Source organism: Anomaloglossus baeobatrachus, chromosome 4, assembly GCF_048569485.1.
Source record: "Anomaloglossus baeobatrachus isolate aAnoBae1 chromosome 4, aAnoBae1.hap1, whole genome shotgun sequence".
NCBI classification, from domain to species: domain Eukaryota; kingdom Metazoa; phylum Chordata; class Amphibia; order Anura; family Aromobatidae; genus Anomaloglossus; species Anomaloglossus baeobatrachus.
In genome coordinates this window covers 164,459,832-164,482,433 of record NC_134356.1, presented here as the reverse complement: position 1 = coordinate 164,482,433, position 22,602 = coordinate 164,459,832, and the positions used below count along the sequence as shown (strand labels likewise).

The 22,602-nt window shown below is 47.5% G+C and overlaps 1 protein-coding gene across 1 annotated transcript in view; it reads right to left on the bottom strand.

Moving 5' to 3' along the window:
• Window positions 1–22,602, bottom strand: part of LOC142302343 (ranaspumin-like) — a 190,348-nt gene that overhangs the window by 128,162 nt on the left and 39,584 nt on the right. The window contains exon 5 of the mRNA XM_075343404.1: window positions 20,535–20,579. Coding sequence (XP_075199519.1) covers window positions 20,535–20,579 — 45 coding nt within the window. The remainder of the gene's footprint in view (window positions 1–20,534; window positions 20,580–22,602) is intronic.

The following is a 22,602-nucleotide window of genomic DNA, read 5'->3' as shown; positions in this document are numbered from 1 at the left end:
CACAACACCTGTGGGGCTTCACATCTGGCGTCACGAACAGGATAAGGACTAGACCTGTTAAGACAGGTGACCATGTGCCTGGGCGGTCCGCTTGAAAAATTGGAAGCGCCGCCATATTGCCACCATGAAAAGCACGCTGAAAAACAACAGAAGCCCGCGCTGGAAGAAGTTATCGCCCACGAAGAGGTGTGGCTAGTTGCAAAAAGAGATCCACTGCAGTGCTGGGAATGCTCTGGAGAAGTGAAGATAACGACACTTAAGCTGCAGAAAGAGCTGGAGAACAGAGAAGATCGTGCAGAGAGGATGGCATTCACACGCAGCGATCCAGAGCTGGGCTCCGCTGCCTGGTGGAACTGGGAGCTGGACCAGTGGTGTGAGAGGCTGGAGGTGAAGGTGATGCAGCAGATCTGGGAAGTACGCGCAGAGCTCAGCGACATGGCTGGAGTCGCCTGGGCCCATGTGAAGTGGATGGCGAGGCAAGCGACGCGCGAAGCAGCGACCGCCCGAACACCGAAGATGCTGCTGAGGGGTGAGTCATCTAATGCCCCTGCCGGCGCGAGTGCCCCGACCACCGCTGCCATGCCCAAGGTCCCTGGAGACGCCTGGCGCGGCGACGCCGATCCAGGCCGCAGCCACGCCAGGTGTGGCCCGCCAAGACCAGCCGCAGCCACGCCAGGCTCGGCCCGCCAAGATCCCGCCGCAGCCGTGACGCCCATCCACACCGCAGGAGCGACGCCAATCCACACCGCAGGAGCGACACCGATCAAGGCCGCAGCCAGGCCAGGTGCGGCCCGCCAAGATCCCGCCGCAGCCGCGATGCCCATCCACACCGCAGAGGCGACGCCCAGCCCGGCCCATCCAGCTCAGGCTGCCGCAGCGATGCCCTGCTCGGCCAGCCACGGTCCCGCCGCAGCAGCAACGCTGATCCACGCTGCAGGAGTGACGCTGACCCAGGCCGCCGCCATGCTAGGCCTGGCCCGCCAAGACCAGGCCGCAGCCATGCCAGGCTCGGCCCGCCAAGGCCAGGCCGCCGCCATGCAAGGCTCGGCCCGCCAAGACCAGGCCGCCGCCATGCAGGGCGCGGCCCGCCAAGACCAGGCCGCAGCCACGCCAGGCTCGGCCCGCCAAGACCAGGCCGCCGCCATGCTGGGCATGGCCTGCCAAGAAAAGGCCGCAAGGTTATCTACCCCGGCCTGTAAGGCCAGAGCAGACACCGCTCCCCAGCCCAAGGAATTGGACCTCACGCCCATGCTGGGCAAGGACCCCGAATACTGGAGGCTGAAGGCCGAGCTAGAGGCTCATTTCCCAAAGGAGATGGTGGACCGGTATCTGCTCCCTCCACATGCCCACAAGAAGACTCCCGTAACATCCATGGTAAAGAGTTCATCACCCTGGCCTGCTGACAAAAATCCATCTCCAGCGCTGCCACAAGAGGAGTGCTCAGGAGAACTAAGGGGGAGGGGAGGCCAGGAGGCTGAGGAGCTGACCCCAGAGCCAGAGATGTTGCCGTACTCCCGCTGGGATGAAGAGAGCCCAACACCTTCAGAAGAAGAACCCCTAGCCATCACCATACCAAGTATGTACGTGACAAGGGAGCCCACGGTGAGGAGGAGCCCCACAACTAGAGCTCCACGTCGTGCCCGCAACCCAGCACTCTCCTGACAGGTATGATGTAACAGCTATAGACTTTGAAGATAAGCAACACCAAAGAAAGGTTCGCTACCAAGAAAGGGGAATCCTTAGCCGTGGTATAGTGGAAGACTTCTGTTAAAATCAGGATATGGCTTAATGGTTGCACCTGGCATGAAAGTAGGCATATTTGTGAGCAGAAGGGATGTAAGAGCACATTTACCCAGAGGACATCCAGGAAGAAACCTGCACATGGAAGACGTAGTAGAATTCACAAGGCATCAAGGAGAACGTGGATGGTATGTGCTCGACGTTACACCATGTCCTAAAGGACCTGACTACAGTCCAGCTGCTTCTATACCAATCCCAAAATCTAGAGAAACAGCACAAGAGAAAAAGCCAAAAGAAACAATAGAACAAGAACAAGACAGAGAAAAAGAAACAGAAACAGAAGATGAAGATAGAGAAAATGAAGACAAAAGCAAAGAACCCATTGATGAGACCACTACGGATGATGACAGAGATGTAGAAAGTAACAGGTGCCACAGCCCTACAGGCCCAAGCCCTGGTGAAACAGAGGAGTAAGGAAATAAAGTAAGAAGTACAGCAAGTTACAGTTTACAGTTTTGCAATGTTCACAAGTTCAAGCATGTACCCACTTGAACTTATAAGAGAAACCCTTTGCACTTTGAAAATACGAACATTAGGCTATGAACTGGCTATAGCCACAAACTATCGCAGTGCACATAGTTACCCCAGAGGTACAACCGCCACCAGAGCCAGCCTGTTTAGGGGTCTGGCTCGCCTGTGACCAGGGAGCACGCCTGTTTATGGGGCCTGGCTCTCCACCACAAAGAGGGTACCTGGTCAGCACCAACTGTGGAGGCCACCTCTACATCCTGCCAGAAGAGGCTGAAGGTGCGGCTCCACCAGGCCAGGTATACCCTGAAACCACCAGACCACGAAAGCCGCCTCTACATCCTGCCAGAAGTGGCTGAAGGCGCGGCCAACGGGAGAGGAAGATTGGAGGAAAGGTCTGGGGAAGCGGATGGCCCAGACCTGGTTGCTAAAAGGACCGGTGACCTGCCTCATGAGAGGGTTTTGGGTGGGTTAACGGACTTGTGGGTGGAGGGTGGTGATGTATGGTACCTGGTGGTTTTAAAATGTTTTACTGTTTTATGCAATTTAAAATGTTGTCTTGCAGCCCGAGGACGTGCTGGTGATAACTAAGGGGGAATGTGGGCCTTGGCCTGGTCAGGCACCACTGAGTACTGCACCCATGTGTGTCGCCCGGGGACCAGGGGGGTACTCAGATCCGGGCCACGGGGTCACTTCTGTGGGTATCACGGTAGCGTGACCCTGTCTGTGATCCCAGGCTCCACAGTAAAAGGGGTTTTGGTAAGGGAGATTGTTTTTTGTCCGTGACCCCACCCACGGTTGTGGTGATTGTGGACACCACCGCTGCGATGAAGGTGCGGGACTCCCGGGAACGGTGTTGGGATGCAGCTTAGGATGTTAACCCCTCCGTGGGTAGGGGCGGTTGGTCCCGGGGCCCGTTCGGGGATAAGCAGGGAGCAGGGCGCAGTGCTGCGGTGCGGTGCCTGAGGGCACGGGCGTACTCACAAGTATTTCACACAGAGTCACTGGTTACTAGGAATTGCCGGTGTCCGCAGCCTTCGGTACGGGGTGTTAGCGTCCCACACACGGTGCAGCAGCTCCTGTTGTTCTTTCCCTGCAGTCAGGTGCCTCTCTCTCCACTCTCTTCCTACTTCTCCTCAGCCGGGAATGGGGAATCCACTCCCCTGCAGTGATCCGGGTCACCCTAGGTACTGGGGGGCCACTACTCTGCCCGGCTACCCCTGGCCCCTTCCTCACTCACAGCCTGTCCCGGCCCTCTCAGAGCACGCTTCACTATCAGCCTGGGAGCTACAACTCCAGACTCCTCTTCTGTCTGTCTCTCCATACACTTTGCTCCAGCCCCTCCCCTCTGCTCTGCTTTTCTCTTACCCTGGGGGATGTGATTTGTCCTGCTGCACCGGTGTGAGATCAGATTACCAAGGAGGATTAACTCTTTCTGTGACAACCTGGCTTTGCCAGGGCGTCACACACCCCCTTGGTAAAACACGGCCCGTCCTCGGGCCGTCTGGCCACCAACATTTATTAAAACTGGAAAAATAAACACATTACAATCATACATCTTCCCACATCGGGAGGTACGTTTTCTAAAACTTTAAACCGTTCTGCCACCCCACACCTGCGGAGCAGATGGCCTCCTCCTGAACTTGAGGGTGTTCAACAGGGGTGACAGTCCATAAAACAGTCAACTTTCTAACTTGTGGGTAGCCGTCCATGCTCCACTACCGCTGCCACCACTCCCAGTACGGGGCACGGGTTCTGTGCTCTGCCTCCTGCTCAGAAGCCAGGCCCACTTGGATGCCCTCGGCGCCGGCTACAACCGGCCTCGCTAACTGCCGAGGGCTCCATCTCTCACTGGCCTGCTCCTCCTCTCTGCAGGTGCACTCCGGCTGCTCCACAGCCGTGACGGAGTACCTGGGAGCGGCTGGCGCCACATCTGGGGCAGACTTCCAATCGGGTGCCACCTCCGTTGCGGCCGGGCGGACTGCCGGAGCCGACGTCATCACCGTGGCGGCTGGGCGGACTGCCGGAGCCGGGTAAGATGTCATCGGGGTTGCGGCTACTGCTTGTCCAGGAACGGAATTAGGCAAAGTCCTGGCGTCCCTGCCTTTACAGCCCTGGTCACATAAACTGCGGTTCCTTCCTCCTGCTCCCCCTTGGTACTCGGGAGCAGTCCTTCTAGCAACTTTTAAAGTTTTCCTTTCGCTTCCGGTCCTCCGGAGCTTCACTTCCGCCCGTGTTCTCAGGGGGTGGAGCCTCTTTTTCGCGCCCACCGCTTGGGGAAGAAGGTGCTGGGCGGGAGATTTTCGCGCCCAAAATGGCGGCAAAGATGGCGACTTTCAAAATTTTTGCAGCGGAACACCACTGACAGTCCAGAACAAAGCGCACTTCCTCCAGGTAACTGGATGGGTTCGATCCTGTTCATGACGCCAAATGTGTCGCCCGGGGACCAGGGGGGTACTCAGATCCGGGCCACGGGGTCACTTCTGTGGGTATCACGGTAGCGTGACCCGGTCTGTGATCCCAGGCTCCACAGTAAAAGGGGTTTTGGTAAGGGAGATTGTTTTTTGTCCGTGACGCCACCCACGGTTGTGGTGATTGTGGACACCACCGCTGCGATGAAGGTGCGGGACTCCCGGGAACGGTGTTGGGATGCAGCTTAGGATGTTAACCCCTCCATGGGTAGGGGTGGTTGGTCCCGGGGCCCGTTCGGGGATAAGCAGGGAGCAGGGCGCAGTGCTGCGGTGCGGTGCCTGAGGGCACGGGCGTACTCACAAGTATTTCACACAGAGTAACTGGTAACTAGGAATTGCCGGTGTCCGCAGCCTTTGGTACGGGGTGTTAGCGTCCCACACACGGTGCAGCAGCTCCTGTTGTTCTTTCCCTGCAGTCAGGTGCCTCTCCCTCCACTCTCTTCCTCCTTCTCCTCAGCCGGGAACGAGGAATCCACTCCCCTGCAGTGATCCGGGTCACCCTAGGTACTGGGGGGCCACTACCCTGCCCGGCTACCCCTGGCCCCTTCCTCACTCACAGCCTGTCCCGGCCCTCTCGGAGCACGCTTCACTACCAGCCTGGGAGCTACAACTCCAGACTCCTCTTCTGTCTGTCTCTCCATACACTCTGCTCCAGCCCCTCCCCTCTGCTCTGCTTTTCTCTTACCCTGGGGGATGTGGTTTGTCCTGCTGCACCGGTGTGAGATCCGATTACCAAGGAGGATTAACTCTTTCTGTGACAACCTGGCTTTGCCAGGGCGTCACACATGCTGGGGGCAGTACAATACAGGTAATCCAGAAGGCTGACCGAGGTGTGACTACACAGGCGCATAGTAATTAGGTCTCACACATCTACCTTTGGGAGGACTCCTGAGAGATTCCAGGATGGGGCGTGGCCTCCATGTCCACTCAAGGGGTGTGGTAGAGATCCTAGTTGCTAGGTTGCATAGGCAAGAACAGGAGAGGAGGAGCAGTGAGCCAGTTAGTAAGTGCAGCTCAGGGAGAGCAGACGTGATGAGCAGACCCTGCAGGCTGTTACAAGCTGACAGCGTACGCGCAGTGACTTTCGACGGAGATCGGTCACCTGGTAGTGCCACCCTAAATCCACCCAAGGCTAGAGAGAGCAAAGGGCTGGCAGAGTTAGGGGACTGCCAGGGGTAACAGGTCCCAGTGCAGAGATAGATTCACCTTTCTTCTGCCAAGCCTGCCTGAGGGGGCACTTCCGACCCTCAAGACAACACCACAGAGTCCGCAGCCACGTAGCAAAGAGATGGCGCATACTTCACAGGAGGTAAGCAGCCGGAGTGACCTGGTCCAGGCTACAAGCAAACGGGCCGAAACGAGGGGAGAACAGGCAGCAGCAACTTCCCTGGGTGACCCCCGTAGGGTCTTCAAGTCGGGGTCACCACAAACACAAAAGGGCTAAGGAAACCTCATCAGCCAGCCGGAAGGATACCAGCTACGCCCGGGTTATTCACCCTGCCACCTAATGTGAGTAAAACCCCTGAAAGACATTCTGCTTGTGCGTGTGAGTCATTCTGCGACTTGTGGTGCCACACACTTACACAGGGCCCTGGGGCTTGCCTCACTCTCGGGAGGCCACTACAACTGACTGCACCCACCATCAGCCCCAGGCGTCCCTTAATCTGCAGTGGCGGTCCCCACTGACCGCATTACCGAGAGTGGCGTCACGAAAATCCTAAAGAAGGTTCCCTACCTGTGACCAGACTGTTCCATCCACGTGGCGTCCCTGAAGGTAATGCACCGACACAACACCTATGGGGCTTCACACATTCACCTAAGCATACTGTATAAAGTCTTTTTTTAAGATATATACATGGAATTCATTTTTAAAATCATGTTAGCAATGCACACTACATTATTTAAAATACATTGGGCACAGTTTAATATAAAAAAACCTTCCTTGACAAGTTCCCTTTAATTTTGAAAATGGGGGGAAATAAAGCAATGTTTTCAGTTTTATATGTAAATCTGGACTGCACAAAGACTACCCAGGTGATCCACATTATATTATGCAGTAATATTCTAATTTGTCACTGCTTGATGCCGTGCAGCTGCAGGACTGTCGGACTCTCCATACAGATGGAAGACATGGTTTGTTACTCACTTTGCCTTCCCGATCACTGTATACACATATGTCATGATGAGTAGAGTTGAGCGCGGTTCGAGGTTCTCCAGTTCGCGGTTCGAGTGATTTTGGGGGTTTTCTAGATCGAACTAGAACTCGAGCTTTTTGCTAAAAGCTTGACAGTTCGCGTTACGTTCGAGAACGGTTCTAGCAGCAAAAGCAGGGCTTTTTACAGCTACAGTGTGCAGGGAGCCATCGCTGGCAGCCTGCCTAAAGCTGGTAACCAAGATAAACATCGGGTATCCAAGCAAAGCACTTTGGTTAGTAACCCGATATTTACCCTGGTTACGTGTGCAGGGAGCCGACACTTCCATGCTCAGCTCGCTCCGCCCCCTCCTGTACGTGGCATGTACATGTACACACACACACACTCACACTCACCTGTCCCCAGCCATGCAGTCCACGACACTGACGTCCTCAGAGCCACATGGCCCCGCTAAGCTCCGCTCACATAGCACTCCGCCGCCCGCACACATGGCCCCGCTAGGCTTCACCCATCTGGCACTCTGCACACATGGTCCCGCTAGGCTCCGCCCACCTGGCACTTTGCACACATGGCCCTGCTAGGCTCCGCCCACCTGGCACTCTGCACACATTACCCCGCTAGGCTCCGCCCACCTGGCACTCTGCACACATTACCACGCTAGGCTACGCCCACCTGGCACTCTGCACACATGGTCCCGCTAGACTCCGCCCACCTGGCACTTTGCACACATGGCCCTGCTAGCTTCGCCCACCTGGCACTCTGCACACATTACCCCGCTAGGCTCCACCCACCTGACACTCTGCACACATTACCCCGCTAGGCTCCGCCCACCTGGCACTTTGCACGCATTATCCCGCTAGGCTCCACCCACCTGGCACTCTGCACACATGGTCCCGCTAGGCTCCACCCACCTGGCACTCTGCACACATTACCCCGCTAGGCTCCGCCCACCTGACACTCTGCACACATGGTCCCGCTAGGCTCCGCCCACCTGGCACTCTGCACACATGGTCCTGCTAGGCTCCGCCCTACTGGCACTCTGAACACATTACCACGCTAGGCTCCGCCTAACTGGCACTCTGCACACATTACCCCGCTAGGCTCCGCCCACCTGGCACTCTGCACACATGGCCCCGCTAGGCTCCGCCCACCTGGCACTCTGCACACATGGCCCCGCTAGGCTCCGCCCACCTCACACTCGGCACACATGGCCCCGTTCGGCTTACCTGCGGTGATGAAGTCCCGCCCTCCCGACCTCAGCGCTGTCACTGTCCTCCATGGCCGCTGTTTGTCACATCACCTCTCGCTTCCGACCCGAGACTGTGACTAGCGGTGATGTGTAGCGGTGACGTGATGAAGTGTACACGCACAAGAAAATCACCAGCGCGCTCTACGCTGTGAAAAGCAGTAGAAAATGGCACTGGAGTGAACATGTGACCGCCTCATGTAGGTTGAAGCTATGGATCTGTACCGCCCTGGGGGCTCGGCTGCTCTCAGCCGAGCCGCTCGGAACTGGGCTCGGGTTGTCAGTGGTTCGAGCACCTCCGGACCTGGGGCCTTGTCGCTCTGGAAAGGGGGGGTTTGGTTGTTTGGTTTGGGGTGGACCGGTTTCACGGCCGGAGCCGCAGTGACAAGTAACAGTTCGTGACGGCACCCATGGGTCGTGGTGAGGTGTTGGGCACCACCGCTGGGGTGAGGGTGCGGGGGCTCATCCGGGATCGGTGGTGAGTCGCAGCTAGGTGTTGACCCCTGGTAGGGGGTTTGTTGGTCCCGGGGCCAGGTGGAAGGAGCGGGGGGTGCAGGACGCAGGGGCTCGCTTGCAGCGCGGTGCCTGATGGCACTGGTGCACTAACGATTAAACCACACAGAGTCAATGGTAAACCAAGTTCGGTGTAGATCGGTGCCCGCAGCCGGCTGCGTGTGTCCCCAGTGAGGTTGGTGATGTTGCCTTTCTCCTGCACCTTTAAATTTGCAATAGTGACTCCTATGCTTCAGCAACGGTAGTCCGCTCCCCGGCTTTTGGATACCGGAGAGCCCTCTTGCCCGCAGGCACTGGCCCTTTGGATCTCTGGCCCTTGGCGTTGGCTCTGATCCGGAATCGGTGGGCTGTTGCCGTCTATCGGGACTTTGGGTGGGAATGAACCCCTGAGGTCCAGACCGCAATCAGTAGATTTGTCTGAGCCCGGTTGCTTCTGGGCTAGAACGGGGTCTGAGTACTCTGCCTGGTGCTCCAGTTGACTTGTTAGCTCCCCGGTTCGGGTCCGAAGGGTCACCACCCTCTTTTTGATCCCTACGGTTCCGCAGTTCAGTCCCTGACCGGACTCCTGCAGACGGCCAACACCGTCTGCCTGCCTGACCGTTCCTAGGGGTCCTAGGCTCCGTCCTAGGCCCCTGACTCTCAGCTCGCCACTTTTACTCCTCTCACTATTCCTCTCCCCACTCGACTCACTTGTCCTTTCCCTGCCTCAGGCCAAAAGACTCCTCGGAAGGCGTGCCTATCCGCCTGGCTCCGCCCACCTGGTGTGCCTTGCTAAACCTGAGGGAGGCGGTCAGGACTTGTTGGCTGCTCGTGCCTCACTGGGGTGGGGGTGTTGTTACCTGTGACCCCTGTGGTTTTCAGGCTACAGCCGTCTGCTTTACCCTAGCTGGCTATCAAAAATGGGGGGACCCAATGTCATTTTTTTTTTTTACTATTTTTTAAATAGAAAAAATTAATGGGCTGCCCTGTTTCCCTGTATTTTGATTGCCAGCCAAGGTAACGCCAGGCAGATGGGGGTGGCAACCCATAGCTGTCTGCTTTATCTGCACTGAGAATCAAAAATACCGCGGAGCGCTACGTCATTTTTTTTAAGGATTTATTTTTACAGCACTGTCATGTCCGGCAATCAAAATACAGGGAAGCCCTTTTTGTTTTTAGTTATTTAAATAAATAATTTAAAAAAATATATATGGGCTCCCGCTGCATTTTTTGCATTGCTAGCTAAGGGTAATCCAAGCAGCTACTGGCTGCTAACCCCCACTGCTTGGTGTTACCTTCACTTTGCCAAAAAACTACAAAAAAAATGACGTGCGCTTCGCCATATTTTTGTATGCTAGCCAGGTACAGCAGGCAGGTACGGCTGCCCGCCCCCAACCCCCAGCTGCCTATTTGTACCCGGCTGGGAACTACAAATATAGGGAAGCCCTTTTTTTTTTTTACTTAATTCATGAATTTTATGAAATAATTAAAAAAAACAACGTGGGCTTCGCCCCATTTTTGTGTCCAGCCAGGTACAACTAGGCAGCTGGGGATTGGATCCGCAGCACAGGTTAGCCTGAGGTTTCTGGGCGCCTCTGCTGCGAATTGCAGTCTGCAGCCGCCCCAGAAAATGGCGCTCTCATAGAAGCGCCATCATCTGGCGCTGTATCCAACTCTTCCAACAGCCCTGAAGCCGGGTGGCTTGTTGGGTAATCATGAGTTAATACTGGCTTTGTGTTACTAGCTAGTATTAAGCCAGAGATTCTTAATGTCAGGCAAGTTTGACCCGGCCATTAAGAATCTCCAATAAAGGGTTAAAAAAACACCACACAGAAAAAAAATACTTTAATAGAAATAAATACACAGACACACTTAGAGACTCCATCTTTATTACCCCCTCTCAGCCCTCCACGATCCTGCTCTTCTGTCTTCTTTCTCCTTCAACACATGCAGCTCTGTCTGCTCCATCAGACAGCACTGCATGGGAGAAAGGACGCTGTGCTCCGTGCAGAAATCACTCTGTGAGTGTGACCCCAGGCTCCCGGCTGTAAGCGGTGGCACGGGTTGCCATAGCAACGCTGCTACGATTACGTGATTCCGGTGCCACTGCGTGCTGGTAGCGGGACGTCCCCGTGACCACTACTAAGCGCATTGCTATGGCAACGGTGATCTCCGTTATTGACCGGCTGTCTCAGGCGGTCAGGAGCCGGCTTCTGCGGACGCTGGTAACTACGGTAAACATCGGGTAACCAAGAAGCCCTTACCTTGGTTACCCGATGTTTACCTTCGTTACCAGCATCCGCCGAGATAGGAAGCAGAAGCTTCTGGGTTCTAGGAAACCAGGTGATCTTTAATATGCAGCCAGTAGGCTGAATTTCCAATTTAAATGGGGCTTATCTAGCCATCCTAGTCATATGTAACATCAGATTTTAAAAAAGTATTTCAATTTTGAAATGCCTCCCAAAGGTTTTTCATTAGCTTATGGATGAATAATATGTGAAAATAAAATAAAAAGCAAACAAATAAAAATCAGCAACAATATTAATAATAATAATAATAATAATAATAATAAAAAGGCTTCTACCAAAACTCTGTTATTAGCCCCTCCCTGAAAAAAACATGTCCAAAATTAAAAATAATAGCTACAGAAAAGAGAACAAAAAAATATTTTTTAGTGGTCCTTTGTGGGAGAGAAAACAAATGTGAAAAATAGACATGTATTTCCTTTTTATTCTCATCAATATTGCCTGAATCATAAAAAAAAAAAATGTATAAAAAGAACATAAAAATTAGCCCGATGTATTGCGGAAAAGAGATGCAAAAATTATTTGAATATCCAACATAGAACACATTTTCAGCTCTTTTAGGCCTGTTTCACATGTCAGTGAAAAACACAGACATTTTTCACTGATGTGTTAAAAACGCATATGTCCCTCCATGTGCCGTGATTCACGGCACACGTGTGTTCTCCATGTGCGATCCGTGATCCGTGATAGCACATCGGGATCAGGTACTTCAAACTCACCTGTCTCTGCTCCTGCTGTCTGTGGTGCTATATCTCCTGCTCTGCTGTGTCCAGCCACTTTATCACTTCTGCAGCTACTTCTGGGTCAGCTGTGTAGTGCATAAATGCATATTCATGAGAGTAATTAGCCAGGCAGGCAGGGCCGGCGTCAGCACCCGGCATACCCGGGCAAATGCCGGGGCCCTGGAGAGCCGGGGGGGCCCACTCGGCCTCGTCAGCTCTGGTGCACCTTGGCCGGGGCCCACTCTCCTTAGTTCTGCGGTCCCCGGGCCGAGTTCCGGGGACCGCAGTCCTCGGCAGGAATCTGCGGCGCCGTCTCTTTAAGGCGCGCAGACTTCCTGGTTTGAACTTCATCTGTGGGCGGAGCTACAGACCGGCATCCTGCTCAGTCCCACAGATGAGAGTTGCAGTGCCAGCCAGCGACCCCCAGCACAGCGTGTCCCTCCGGCGCTGTGTGGGCCCCTTCTCCTCCGTGACCTGAGCGGTATGTGCCCTCCCCACCCCCCGATTTATGCCCCCCCGGAGCCGCGCGTGTCTGTCTCTGTCTGTATGTAGCAGAGCTAGGTGTGTATGTATGTGGCAGAGCTATGTGTGTATGTAGCAGAGCTATGTGTGTATGTATATAGCAGAGCTAGGTGTGTATGTATATAGCAGAGCTAGGTGTGTATGTATAAAGCAGAGCTAGGTGTGTATGTATATAGCAGAGCTAGGTGTGTATGTATATAGCAGAGCTATGTGTGTATGTAGCAGAGTTGTGTGTATGTATATAGCAGAGCTAGGTGTGTATGTATATAGCAGAGCTAGGTGTGTATGTATATAGCAGAGCTATGTGTGTATGTATATAGCAGAGCTATGTGTGTATGTATATAGCAGAGCTAGGTGTGTATGTATATAGCAGAGCTATGTGTGTATGTATATAGCAGAGCTAGGTGTGTATGTATATAGCAGAGCTAGGTGTGTATGTATGTGGCAGAGCTATGTGTGTATGTATATAGCAGAGCTATGTGTGTGTGTATGTAGCAGAGCTAGGTGTGTATGTATATAGCAGAGCTATGTGTGTATGTATATAGCAGAGCTAGGTGTGTATGTATATAGCAGAGCTAGGTGTGTATGTATGTGGCAGAGCTATGTGTGTATGTATGTAGCAGAGCTATGTGTGTATGTATATAGCAGAGCTAGGTGTGTATGTATATAGCAGAGCTAGGTGTGTATGTATGTGGCAGAGCTATGTGTGTATGTAGCAGAGCTATGTGTGTATGTAGCAGAGTTATGTGTGTATGTATATAGCAGAGCTATGTGTGTATGTATATAGCAGAGCTATGTGTGTATGTATATAGCAGAGCTAGGTGTGTATGTATGTGGCAGAGCTATGTGTGTATGTAGCAGAGTTATGTGTGTATGTATATAGCAGAGCTATGTGTGTATGTATATAGCAGAGCTAGGTGTGTGTGTATATAGCAGAGCTATGTGTGTATGTATATAGCAGAGCTATGTGTGTATGTATATAGCAGAGCTATGTGTGTATGTATATAGCAGAGCTATGTGTGTATGTATATAGCAGAGCTATGTGTGTATATAGCAGAGCTAGGTGTGTGTGTATATAGCAGAGCTATGTGTGTATGTATATAGCAGAGCTAGGTGTGTATGTATATAGCAGAGCTAGGTGTGTATGTATATAGCAGAGCTAGGTGTGTATGTATATAGCAGAGCTATGTGTGTATGTATATAGCAGAGCTAGGTGTGTATGTATATAGCAGAGCTAGGTGTGTATGTATATAGCAGAGCTAGGTGTGTATGTATATAGCAGAGCTAGGTGTGTATGTATATAGCAGAGCTAGGTGTGTATGTATATAGCAGAGCTAGGTGTGTATGTATATAGCAGAGCTAGGTGTGTATGTATATAGCAGAGCTAGGTGTGTATGTATATAGCAGAGCTATGTGTGTATGTAGCAGAGTTGTGTGTATGTATATAGCAGAGCTAGGTGTGTATGTATATAGCAGAGCTAGGTGTGTATGTATATAGCAGAGCTATGTGTGTATGTATATAGCAGAGCTATGTGTGTATGTATATAGCAGAGCTAGGTGTGTATGTATATAGCAGAGCTATGTGTGTATGTATATAGCAGAGCTAGGTGTGTATGTATATAGCAGAGCTAGGTGTGTATGTATGTGGCAGAGCTATGTGTGTATGTATATAGCAGAGCTATGTGTGTGTGTATGTAGCAGAGCTAGGTGTGTATGTATATAGCAGAGCTATGTGTGTATGTATATAGCAGAGCTAGGTGTGTATGTATATAGCAGAGCTAGGTGTGTATGTATGTGGCAGAGCTATGTGTGTATGTATGTAGCAGAGCTATGTGTGTATGTATATAGCAGAGCTAGGTGTGTATGTATATAGCAGAGCTAGGTGTGTATGTATGTGGCAGAGCTATGTGTGTATGTAGCAGAGCTATGTGTGTATGTAGCAGAGTTATGTGTGTATGTATATAGCAGAGCTATGTGTGTATGTATATAGCAGAGCTATGTGTGTATGTATATAGCAGAGCTAGGTGTGTATGTATGTGGCAGAGCTATGTGTGTATGTAGCAGAGTTATGTGTGTATGTATATAGCAGAGCTATGTGTGTATGTATATAGCAGAGCTAGGTGTGTGTGTATATAGCAGAGCTATGTGTGTATGTATATAGCAGAGCTATGTGTGTATGTATATAGCAGAGCTATGTGTGTATGTATATAGCAGAGCTATGTGTGTATGTATATAGCAGAGCTATGTGTGTATATAGCAGAGCTAGGTGTGTGTGTATATAGCAGAGCTATGTGTGTATGTATATAGCAGAGCTAGGTGTGTATGTATATAGCAGAGCTAGGTGTGTATGTATATAGCAGAGCTAGGTGTGTATGTATATAGCAGAGCTATGTGTGTATGTATATAGCAGAGCTAGGTGTGTATGTATATAGCAGAGCTAGGTGTGTATGTATATAGCAGAGCTAGGTGTGTATGTATATAGCAGAGCTAGGTGTGTATGTATATAGCAGAGCTAGGTGTGTATGTATATAGCAGAGCTAGGTGTGTATGTATGTGGCAGAGCTATGTGTGTATGTAGCAGAGTTATGTGTGTATGTATATAGCAGAGCTATGTGTGTATGTATATAGCAGAGCTATGTGTGTATGTATATAGCAGAGTTATGTGTGTATGTATATAGCAGAGCTATGTGTGTATGTATATAGCAGAGCTAGGTGTGTATGTATGTGGCAGAGCTATGTGTGTATGTAGCAGAGTTATTTGTGTATGTATATAGCAGAGCTATGTGTGTATGTATATAGCAGAGCTAGGTGTGTATGTATATAGCAGAGCTATGTGTGTATGTAGCAGAGCTATGTGTGTATGTATGTAGCAGAGCTATGTGTGTATGTATATAGCAGAGCTATGTGTGTATGTATATAGCAGAGCTAGGTGTGTATGTATATAGCAGAGCTAGGTGTGTATGTATGTGGCAGAGCTATGTGTGTATGTAGCAGAGTTATGTGTGTATGTATATAGCAGAGCTATGTGTGTATGTATATAGCAGAGCTATGTGTGTATGTATATAGCAGAGCTAGGTGTGTATGTATATAGCAGAGCTAGGTGTGTATGTATGTGGCAGAGCTATGTGTGTATGTAGCAGAGTTATGTGTGTATGTATATAGCAGAGCTATGTGTGTATGTATATAGCAGAGCTATGTGTGTATGTATATAGCAGAGCTAGGTGTGTATGTATGTGGCAGAGCTATGTGTGTATGTAGCAGAGTTATGTGTGTATGTATATAGCAGAGCTATGTGTGTATGTATATAGCAGAGCTATGTGTGTATGTATATAGCAGAGTTATGTGTGTATGTATATAGCAGAGCTATGTGTGTATGTATATAGCAGAGCTAGGTGTGTATGTATGTGGCAGAGCTATGTGTGTATGTAGCAGAGTTATTTGTGTATGTATATAGCAGAGCTATGTGTGTATGTATATAGCAGAGCTAGGTGTGTATGTATATAGCAGAGCTATGTGTGTATGTAGCAGAGCTATGTGTGTATGTATGTAGCAGAGCTATGTGTGTATGTATATAGCAGAGCTATGTGTGTATGTATATAGCAGAGCTAGGTGTGTATGTATATAGCAGAGCTAGGTGTGTATGTATGTGGCAGAGCTATGTGTGTATGTAGCAGAGTTATGTGTGTATGTATATAGCAGAGCTATGTGTGTATGTATATAGCAGAGCTATGTGTGTATGTATATAGCAGAGCTAGGTGTGTATGTATATAGCAGAGCTAGGTGTGTATGTATGTGGCAGAGCTATGTGTGTATGTAGCAGAGTTATGTGTGTATGTATATAGCAGAGCTATGTGTGTATGTATATAGCAGAGCTATGTGTGTATGTATATAGCAAAGCTAGGTGTGTATGTATGTGGCAGAGCTATGTGTGTATGTATATAGCAGAGCTAGGTGTGTATGTATGTGGCAGAGCTATGTGTGTATGTAGCAGAGTTATGTGTGTATGTATATAGCAGAGCTATGTGTGTATGTATATAGCAGAGCTAGGTGTGTGTGTATATAGCAGAGCTATGTGTGTATGTATATAGCAGAGCTAGGTGTGTATGTATATAGCAGAGCTATGTGTGTATGTATATAGCAGAGCTAGGTGTGTATGTATGTGGCAGAGCTATGTGTGTATGTATATAGCAGAGCTATGTGTGTATGTATATAGCAGAGCTAGGTGTGTATGTATATAGCAGAGCTATGTGTGTATGTATATAGCAGAGCTATGTGTGTATGTATATAGCAGAGCTATGTGTGTATGTATATAGCAGAGCTATGTGTGTATGTATATAGCAGAGCTAGGTGTGTATGTATGTGGCAGAGCTATGTGTGTATGTAGCAGAGTTATGTGTGTATGTATATAGCAGAGCTATGTGTGTATGTGGCAGAGCTATGTGTGTATGTATATAGCAGAGCTAGGTGTGTATGTATATAGCAGAGCTAGGTGTGTATGTATATAGCAGAGCTAGGTGTGTATGTATATAGCAGAGCTATGTGTGTATGTATATAGCAGAGCTAGGTGTGTATGTATATAGCAGAGCTAGGTGTGTATGTATATAGCAGAGCTAGGTGTGTATGTATATAGCAGAGCTAGGTGTGTATGTATATAGCAGAGCTAGGTGTGTATGTATGTGGCAGAGCTATGTGTGTATGTAGCAGAGTTATGTGTGTATGTATATAGCAGAGCTATGTGTGTATGTATATAGCAGAGCTATGTGTGTATGTATATAGCAGAGCTAGGTGTGTATGTATGTGGCAGAGCTATGTGTGTATGTAGCAGAGTTATGTGTGTATGTATATAGCAGAGCTATGTGTGTATGTATATAGCAGAGCTAGGTGTGTATGTATATAGCAGAGCTATGTGTGTATGTATGTAGCAGAGCTAGGTGTGTATGTATATAGCAGAGCTATGTGTGTATGTATATAGCAGAGCTAGGTGTGTATGTATATAGCAGAGCTATGTGTGTATGTAGCAGAGCTATGTGTGTATGTATATAGCAGAGCTAGGTGTGTATGTATATAGCAGAGCTATGTGTGTATGTATATAGCAGAGCTATGTGTGTATGTATATAGCAGAGCTATGTGTGTATGTATGTAGCAGAGCTATGTGTGTATGTATATAGCAGAGCTATGTGTGTATGTATATAGCAGAGCTAGGTGTGTATGTATATAGCAGAGCTATGTGTGTATGTAGCAGAGCTATGTGTGTATGTATATAGCAGAGCTAGGTGTGTATGTATATAGCAGAGCTAGGTGTGTATGTATGTGGTAGAGCTATGTGTGTATGTAGCAGAGTTATGTGTGTATGTATATAGCAGAGCTATGTGTGTATGTATATAGCAGAGCTATGTGTGTATGTATATAGCAGAGCTAGGTGTGTATGTATGTGGCAGAGCTATGTGTGTATGTAGCAGAGTTATGTGTGTATGTATATAGCAGAGCTATGTGTGTATGTATATAGCAGAGCTATGTGTGTATGTATGTAGCAGAGCTATGTGTGTATGTATATAGCAGAGCTATGTGTGTATGTATATAGCAGAGCTAGGTGTGTATGTATATAGCAGAGCTATGTGTGTATGTAGCAGAGCTATGTGTGTATGTATATAGCAGAGCTATGTGTGTATGTATATAGCAGAGCTATGTGTGTATGTATGTAGCAGAGCTATGTGTGTATGTATATAGCAGAGCTATGTGTGTATGTATATAGCAGAGCTAGGTGTGTATGTATATAGCAGAGCTATGTGTGTATGTAGCAGAGCTATGTGTGTATGTATATAGCAGAGCTAGGTGTGTATGTATATAGCAGAGCTAGGTGTGTATGTATGTGGCAGAGCTATGTGTGTATGTAGCAGAGTTATGTGTGTATGTATATAGCAGAGCTATGTGTGTATGTATATAGCAGAGCTAGGTGTGTATGTATATAGCAGAGCTAGGTGTGTATGTATGTGGCAGAGCTATGTGTGTATGTAGCAGAGTTATGTGTGTATGTATATAGCAGAGCTAGGTGTGTATGTATATAGCAGAGCTATGTGTGTATGTATATAGCAGAGCTATGTGTGTATGTATATAGCAGAGCTAGGTGTGTATGTATGTGGCAGAGCTATGTGTGTATGTATGTGGCAGAGCTATGTGTGTATGTATATAGCAGAGCTATGTGTGTATGTATGTGGCAGAGCTATGTGTGTATGTATATAGCAGAGCTATGTGTGCATGTATATAGCAGAGCTATGTGTGTATGTATATAGCAGAGCTATGTGTGTATGTATATAGCAGAGCTATGTGTGTATGTATATAGCAGAGCTATGTGTGTATGTATGTAGCAGAGCTATGTGTGTATGTATGTAGCAGAGCTATGTGTGTATGTAGCAGAGCTATGTGTGTATGTATATAGCAGAGCTATGTGTGTATGTATGTAGCAGAGCTAGGTGTGTATGTATGTAGCAGAGCTAGGTGTGTATGTATGTAGCAGAGCTAGGTGTGTATGTATGTAGCAGAGCTAGGTGTGTGTGTATGTAGCAAAGCTAGGTGTGTGTGTATGTAGCAGAGCTATGTGTGTATGTATATAGCAGAGCTATGTGTGTATGTATGTGGCAGAGCTATGTGTGTATGTATGTGGCAGAGCTATGTGTGTATGTATGTGGCAGAGCTATGTGTGTATGTATGTGGCAGAGCTATGTGTGTATGTGGCAGAGCTATGTGTGTATGTGGCAGAGCTATGTGTGTATGTGGCAGAGCTATGTGTGTATGTAGCAGAGCTATGTGTGTATGTAGCAGAGCTATCTGTATGTATGTAGCAGCGCTGTGTCTGTATGTATATAGCAGAGCTATGTGTGTATGTATGCAGCAGAGCTGTGTGTGTCTGTATGTATCTAGCAGAGTTGTGTTGTGTGTGTCTGTATGCATGTATGATGTGTATCTATGTATGTCAGTGTATATGACTGTATAGATGTGTCAGTTCTATATGTATTTTTGTGAGTTTGTTGTTAAATATGTATATGTATGTATACGTATGTGTGTCTGCGTGTGGATGGGGCCCACTGGGACTCTTCCGCCCGGGGCCCACAAAAACCTGGAGCCGGCCCTGCAGGCAGGAAGCAGCAGAGAGCAGAGGCCGGAGAAAAGCGTCGCTGGAGAAGGTGAGTATAAAAAGCTTTTTATTGCAAAGATACTTTGTTTCTGGTACGTGTTTCACGGATCACACCATAGTGTGGTCCGTGGGACGTCATGCTAGAGAAAAATGGACTTGTCTCCGTGTGGAGCACGCGTACATGCATGTACGCCGCACAAAGACACGGTCAGTGAAAAATCACTGATGTGTTTGCAGACCCATTGATTTTAATGGGTCTGCATATGTCAGTGATGCTGGTACATGAAAAAACAGTAACATACGTACTAGAATCACTGACATGTGAAGGGGGTCTGAGGCTGAGTTCACAAGTTCTGTAACCATCAGTAAGGGTATGTGCGTACACAGAAGTTTTATTTCTCCAGTGAAAAATGCACCTTTTACTGCAAAACATAAAAAAACGCATGTGTTTTTGCCACATTTTTGGCACGTTTTTGCCATGTTTTAGCGCGTTTTAATGCGTTTTTGCCCCTGCTTTTTTTTTTTAACATTGCAACTAAAACTGCAAGGAAAAAAGAGGCAACGTGCGCACAGTCTTTCTGAAATCTCATAGACTTTGCTGGGGAAGGACTGCATGCAGTTTAGGACAGCAAGCTGCAACCAGTTATTTAGCAATAGACAAAAACCTTGTGTTTGCAGAACTTTTTGCCAACTGATCGATCTGTACAGGATCCATTCTAACGGATGATTACTGGACATGTGAACTCAGCCTTAATCTAATGTACAAAAAATTGTAAAATGTGCCTGTTTGGGAATGATTTGGAAAATGGCCTGGCCTTGAACTAGATATTGATTGAGCTGTGCGATTGCTTGTGTTTCCTAATGAGGTGAGCTGCAGTTTTTATTGATACAATTTTGGTGAATGCAATTTTTTGTCAGGGTTTTATTCTCTTTTTAGATAGATGGCAAAAACAAATCTCTCTTGGCGTTCAGAAAAGAGAAACACATGTGGGTTAAAAAACATATTTAAATAATGTGGCTATACCAATTACAGTATTTTTTTGTTTTTTTAATTTCTTATTTATTGAAGTATAATATTTTGTTTCAGAATTTTATTTTTCTAACAATATAATGCTTTTATCTTTGTATTTTGTTCTGCGCTCTTGTATAAAGATTTGCTTGTGGGTACATATTGTGATCACTATTGCAAAAATAATATAATATGGAGAAAAATATTTCATACCAGTGTACAGAGTGCGTCCAAAGCTGTGTCACCGAGTCCAGAGTTCTACATAGCAAAAGAAAAGGTTACACAATAAACAGAAAATATAAACTTCAATAAAAAATTGATAAAGTTAAAACTCTATTTTTTTTCTGTTTGCTATTTAGTTAAAGAACTATAATCTAGGATCAGGGAACACAGTCACGGAGATAAGTCATAAATGTATTTAGTGGGAAAACCTCTTCTAGGAGAGTCAGATTTCACAATATAAACTATATACATTATTAGAGCTGTTGAGATTTGGTGTACCTAATTTGACAATCCATGATAGAATGGCTGTAACTTTTTGAATGTTTTAGTTCCTGATAATAATTGCTCAATAGACTTAAAGGGAATCTGTCACCAGGTTTTTGCTCCCACATCTGAGAGCAGCATAATGTAGAGACAGAGACCATGATTACAGTGATGTGTCACTTACTGAGCTGTTTGCTGTCATTTTGATAAAATCAATATTTTTCTCTGCTGCAGATCTAGCAGTTATACAGAGCTCATGAATATGCTCGACTACCTGGCAGCACGGCAAGTAGTCCTGTAATGATAATCTACTGCTGATTAATCAGTGATTTTATCCAAACTACGCAAAGCAGCTCAGTAAGTGACACATCACTGGAATCAGGGTATCTGCCCCTACATTCTCAGATTAGTGTTATTAGTGTTCTCAGATTAGTTGGCAAATACCTGGTGACAGATTCCCTTTAAATGTCTGGCGGTCTGGCTCCTTCAAGGCAGTGAAATCCTAAAACATCACTACAAAGAAATGTAGCTACAAGCGATCATGGGTCTGATCCCATAGAGAAGGCCGAGACAGTTTATTACCATTTATGTATTCTCTATTGCTTAGCATAAAGTGCAATAAGAAGGGCTGATGGCCTCCATGCACAGCAGTCATGTGATCACTAAGTATATTGATGGATAAGGAGTTATTGGAATACAGGAGACCCTGACAACTCTGCTATGGAGCCTGGAGACTGTATTTCTCTTACAACTGGGGCTAATATAATCAGGAAAATAAGAATATTTAAATATTAAAACCCCTCAAAGGTCTTTTATGATCTTATCCAGGGCACAATGTAAATGAAATAGAATGAATAAATAGGAAAAAAAATAAATAAAAAAATAAAATGCCACAATCAATCAAAATCACTGTAACTAGCCCAGCACCCATGAAAAAACAGTGTCTGATACATAAAAATAATTGTTATAGAATGGGAAACAAATTTTTCAAAATGTTTCAGTGGTCCTTTCTAGTTCTAATATTGACATGTATAAGCAAAAAAAGTAATCTAAAATATATAGATATACAAAGGAGATCAAAATTATAGACCAACACACAATTTCCTAAATGTCAAGGTCATTGTGTCATCCTATGTGATTATATCCTAACATTAGTAATCTACCAGTATTTTAACTTTATTTCATAAAGTGAATTTATTCCAAAGCAAATAATAATAATGTAAATGAGAAAAATGAAAACGAATACTGATCAAAATTAGAGAACATTGTTATTGGTGTTAATCTGGCACCTGGTGCTAATTTCTTTAATTATCTGACAAACCCTATGTACTGGCAGCCTAACTTTCCAGTTTACACTGAGTTTGCAAAAATGGTGTGCCATCCAAAGGGAGTGAAACCCTCCAGCAGCAGGTTGTCCAGATGAAGGCCAAAGGGGTGACCCTATAAGCCATAGCAAAGAGAAGCTAGTTGTTCCAAGTCTGTGATTTTGAGAATATTTCATCTTTACAACATCACAAACTCTTTCAAGTCCCCCATGAAGACTGGTTACCTTCAAAAAACAAATGTAAAAGAGGACAGGATAATGTGGAGATTCTCCATGGGTAATCATTTCAACACTGCAGCTGGAATTACTCACTAGTTCAGCACTGAACAGGGTAAGGATCGGTCTCGTTATACAGTGTCACGATGTTTAAGAGCATTTAGACTAAAAGCCCACTCTGCAGTGACCAAACATCTCAGCAGAAAGATTCAAAAGACTAGACTCACCTCTGGTAAGGAGCATGTTGTGTGTACA